Source organism: Notothenia coriiceps, unplaced genomic scaffold (assembly GCF_000735185.1).
Source record: "Notothenia coriiceps isolate Sejong01 unplaced genomic scaffold, NC01 NC01_scaffold00011645, whole genome shotgun sequence".
Taxonomy (NCBI): Eukaryota; Metazoa; Chordata; class Actinopteri; order Perciformes; family Nototheniidae; genus Notothenia; species Notothenia coriiceps.
In genome coordinates this window covers 300644-305459 of record NW_011344346.1, presented here as the reverse complement: position 1 = coordinate 305459, position 4816 = coordinate 300644, and the positions used below count along the sequence as shown (strand labels likewise).

Here is a 4816-nt window from a genome sequence, read left to right as displayed (position 1 = left end):
GTGTGTCTGTGTGTGTGTGTGTGTGTGTGTGTGTGTGTGTGTGTGTGTGTGTGTGTGTGTGTGTGTGTGTGTGTGTGTGTGTGTGTGTGTGTGTGTGTGTGTGTGTGTGTGTGTGTGTGTGTGTGTGTGTGTGTGTGTGTGTAGTAGTAGTGTGTGTAGTGTGTGTGTGTGTGTGTGTGTGTGTGTGTGTGTGTGTGTGTGTGTGTGTGTGTGTGTGTGTGTGTGTGTGTGTGTGTGTGTAGTAGTAGTAGTAGTGTAGTAGTAGTGTGTGTGTGTGTGTGTGTGTGTGTGTGTGTGTGTGTGTGTGTGTGTGTGTGTGTGTGTGTGTGTGTGTGTGTGTGTGTGTGTGTGTGTGTGTGTGTGTGTGTGTGTGTGTGTGAATTCACTTTGCGTATGCAACTGTGATGACAGTTCTGCAAACCACACCTGCCCTCAGCTGCAGATCCACTTCCACTGGTGGTCACAGAGCGTTTTAAACATTAAGAGGTTTTAAAGTATGTCAGTGAGTTTCTTGAAGAGAGCTGTAGTTGAAGAGGCCAGCTAGATTTGATCCTGGTACTACTAAAAAAACAAAGCATAATTTTAAGCTTTAAATCCTTACATGTTAACATGATGTCAGTGGAGAAAGGAGAGATAGGGATGTAAAAAAGCAAAACAATGGGAAAAGACTTATTAAAATAAGTGTTGAGTTGCGTCCTCACCAGGTTATAGTACGTCTTGCTGATGGCGGAGGTGTCGAAGCCTTTAGGAGGACTCTTCATGGTGCCAGACTTTGGGGACACTTTGTCTTGTTTGTCCGGAGCTAGAGAGAAAACACATGAATTTAGATACTTTTCTAACTTATATTATTTTGAATGAGACATACAAATATTCAATGGACACTAATCTTGAGCAATCTATAAATAAATTGTTGACCAGTGGGCAGTATTTTGGTTGGTCTATCTTGAACTAAATGTTTTTCAAAGATAGCACCAACATTGAAGATATCAATATGCAATATTGTTGCCGAAAAAAGATGAGCCTAAAATGTACTTACTCAGAAAGAGGGTACATTGTCAAAAGACGAGACTAAAATGTTTAGACTTTTATTCAACTAAAACTTGATAGAAATGTAACAGGATGAGACTAAACATGGTAAAAAAAACGTCCTACTTAAAACTGTAATATTGTTTTCAGTCATATTCCTATTGTTGTCTCTTTAGATAAGAGGTGAAGCAAATGAACTGATGTCAGAGGAGCAGCATGCTTGGTACATGCCACATCGACTTGTTTTTCAAGTAAAAAAAACAACAGACCCCAGCGGGCCTGGAGAAGCAACAGATGTGTGGCTGTGTTATTGTCAGGAGGCCAGATGGAAACTGTGCTTGACTGTTTGTCAGTTTTTGTCAGAGGAAACTGTAACAGCGTCTGTTTTTTTAATGATTTAATCGTCGAAGCTGCTCTGTGCTCGTTCTCAGACACATGCAGAGGAGGAAGATCTAGTTTAAATCATATATTGAAGTGAATATTATTGAAGTGCATATTGAAACAAAATATTCTGAGTCACCACACTGCTGTTTTAAAGAGGCCCTATTATGCTTGTGGGGTTTTCCCTTGTAAATGGTCTGCAAAGGCTAAAATCCCAAAGCTCCCTCCAAGTTCCTCAAACCTACCGGAGCCTTTGACCTCACGGACATAGTTGCTAGGAAACCATCCCGACCGGCCGTTGACCATCCCCTCCCACCAGCCGCCGTCCTCCTGACGCATCACGCTGATGAGGTCACCCTTACTAAAGGAGAGCTCATCCTCATTGTTCTGCGCAAAGCTGAAACGCGCTTTCACCAGCAGCTGCTGTCCGCTGTTTTCCGACATGTCCTGAAGAACGAGGGCAGAAAAAGGAAGTGAGCAGCATAAACATCAAAGTTAGTGGAAAAAGCAGTGACAACGACATTCATCGGTTGTCATCTGATTCATCAACAAACAAAAAATGGTGCAACACTCATTGCTCATCAAACTCATTATATCCCTCCCTAAATATTTCCCCATATTGCAAACAAATCCTTCCAAGTATAATTCCACTGTGAATTCAGTTTTGGCCTGCAGGTTATATATGTACAAGATCAAATCAAGCACTATTCTCAAGGGGATTTCAGTGTCTACAGCCCTTTGCATCCTACATCCCCGCACCCTCCGCTCTTCATCCTTAGGACTTCTCACCGTCCCAAGCTCTCGCCTCAGCAACATGGGTGCTCGAGCTTTCAGCTGCTCGGCTCCCAGACTCAGGAACTCCCTGCCACTGCATATCCGACAGTCTGATTCCATCATTCAAAACCCAACTCAAAACCCACCTGTTCAAACTGGCATTTACTTTATAAACTGTACCCTGTGTCCTTTTGTGTCCTTTTGTGTCCTTCTGTGTCCTTCTGTGTCCTTTTATGTCCTTTTGTGTCCTTCTGTAGTCCATATCCTGTTGTATTTGTCTTGTTTTACCCCGGCTGATATTTCACTAGATCCACTGTTTTAATTGTTCCCTATTTTGCCCCTATGCCCTGTAAGGTGTCCTTGGGTGCTATGAAAGGCACCCCCCAAATAAAATGTATTATTATTACATTGAAAATGAATGAAGCGTTGAATCTATGTTTTTACTGAATACGACTGCATTGCCCATAAGACTAAAGGTAACAGGTAAAACAAGATGGTGAGATATTGCGCTGGAAATGTGTGAGATGTTTCCCAGCACAGCGATGTCAGCTATTATCAAGGATGCAGACGACAGAAACCAAACTGACGATACTAATTTAGTTATTCGTGTTTATCTGTAGTTTGACAAATAATATAGAGACTGTATGACCAATTGGTGATGTTTCCTTAACTGTGGCGTAAGTGAGTGTTGAGCTTACCAGACTGCGAAACTGGTTCTGCAGCAGCTTGGAGGATCGGGCCAGTGAAGCCTGAGAGGAGAGCGAGTCGAACGACTTGATGCGATGAGCTGAAGAGTGCCGGGCGCACACCGAGTCACTGCCCACGCCAATATCTGCAGAGAGAGAGGGCAGAATATATAGAAATACACCAGACTTGGTATTATAGTAATCACCCACACACTCGTCATCACTACTCTGGCCTGTCTTTCATAAAAACTCCCACACACATCATATAACGGCACTTATTTTGACTCACCTGCAGTGACTTTATTCAGGGAAACCAGACTGGTCAGCACCTTTGAGAAGTTCAGTCCCAGCAGCAGGTCGCTGGCCTCGAACGGCTGGGGATCAGAGAAAACACAGATGTTATCCCTCTAAAAATATTAAGAACATTTATCTTCAATGCCACCTAACATCTGCACAGCTCTCCACTTCAATTAAAGTATTTTGTTCACTGATAAGCTCTATTTTTAGTCCTTTTCTGACAAATTAATTCCTCTTACTGTGTTAATGTAAGCACTTTATAAATCAAAGCATATTCCTTGGCTGTGTAACCTACTTGGCAATCTGATTCTGATTCAAGGAACAGGAGCCAGCAAGAGCATTTCCTTTAAAGCTAATCGCTAACTGTAGCACAGTAGGTCTGTGTCATCACCCGGCCACACTGCCAGCACTGAGCCGTGAATCGATAACTCTCGTTATCCTTGACAGTTAGTAGTGGGCAAAACACACCAGCTCAGCAAACAGATAAATCTGCAGCAGCTACAGTCAGACACTATTTACAGCTTTCTAACATACTGGTTGAGTTATGTGATTTACAAAGACACTGAGAGACGCTGAGTTCCCTTCGTACCAGATACTAAAAAACACCAAAACCAACAATGAATTTATACGACTGACAATTCATAAACTGTATTTATATTCACGTCATATTTCCCAACAATAAGGCCCAAGGGCGGACGGGAATTTTTTCAGAGTTTTCCCTTTCCTGTAGTGGGTTATATATTTGTGCATGCCATCATGTAAATGTTCTGCAAAGGTTAAAATCCTAAAGTTCCCTCCAGGGGGAGTTTCTCTCCCACACTCCCCCCCTGTCTAAAAAACATCCATTGGACTCCTTTCTTTACTTCTCTAATATGATGACATCACTATGTAACACTTGCACTTCTTTTGGCTAGTTCTCCAACACATTGTATGTGAAAGGCTGAGGGGCAGGACATCTCTAAACCAATCACAACAGTCGGCCAGCGAACCAATCAGAGCAGACTGGGCTCTGGTTTCAGACAGAGGGTGAAAAGAGGTGCTGCAGCACAGGCAGTATGAGGAAAATAAAGAGCTTTTTGAACATTAAAGCATCGAGACATGTCCCAGTAAAGTTACGAAATACAAATATGGAACTGAAAATGAGCATATAAGGGCCCTTTAATAAACTGATACACTAATAGAAGGCTCAGTGGGTCAGGATCATCTCATTGTGTCCTTGGGCAAGATACGTGTCTTCAGCATTGAAGTGAATGTAATCCAGGCACAAGTGTACCAAATCGTATACTTTTTACTTTTAGTACACACTGCAGCTGCCCTTAAAATACTACTTTATCATAAGCTGTCATTAGGCTGTCCTCTTTCCGTGCTTTCTCTGNGCATCGAGACATGTCCCAGTAAAGTTACAAAATACAAATGTGGAACTGAAAATGAGCATATAAGGGCCCTTTAATAAACTGAAGGGTCAGTGGGTCAGGATCCCAACAGCCAACATCTCATTGTGTCCTTGGGCAAGATACGTGTCTTCAGCATTGAAGTGAATGTAATCCAGGCACAAGTGTACCAAATCGTATACTTTTAGTACACACTGCAGCTGCCCTTAAAATACTACTTTATCATAAGCTGTCATTAGGCTGTCCTCTTTCCGTACTTTC

At 42.4% G+C, this 4816-nt stretch overlaps 1 protein-coding gene across 1 annotated transcript in view; it reads right to left on the bottom strand.

Annotated features, from left to right (window-relative positions):
* Positions 1 to 3239, bottom strand: part of LOC104946952 (rho guanine nucleotide exchange factor 7) — an 18947-nt gene extending 15708 nt beyond the window's left edge. The window contains exons 1-4 of the mRNA XM_010772873.1: positions 3157 to 3239; positions 2880 to 3013; positions 1653 to 1854; positions 702 to 802 (exon numbers count right to left, since the gene is read on the bottom strand). Of these exons, the coding sequence (XP_010771175.1) occupies positions 702 to 802; positions 1653 to 1851 (300 nt within the window). The 5' untranslated portion in view covers positions 1852 to 1854; positions 2880 to 3013; positions 3157 to 3239. The remainder of the gene's footprint in view (positions 1 to 701; positions 803 to 1652; positions 1855 to 2879; positions 3014 to 3156) is intronic.
* Positions 3240 to 4816: the final 1577 nt, after the last annotated feature.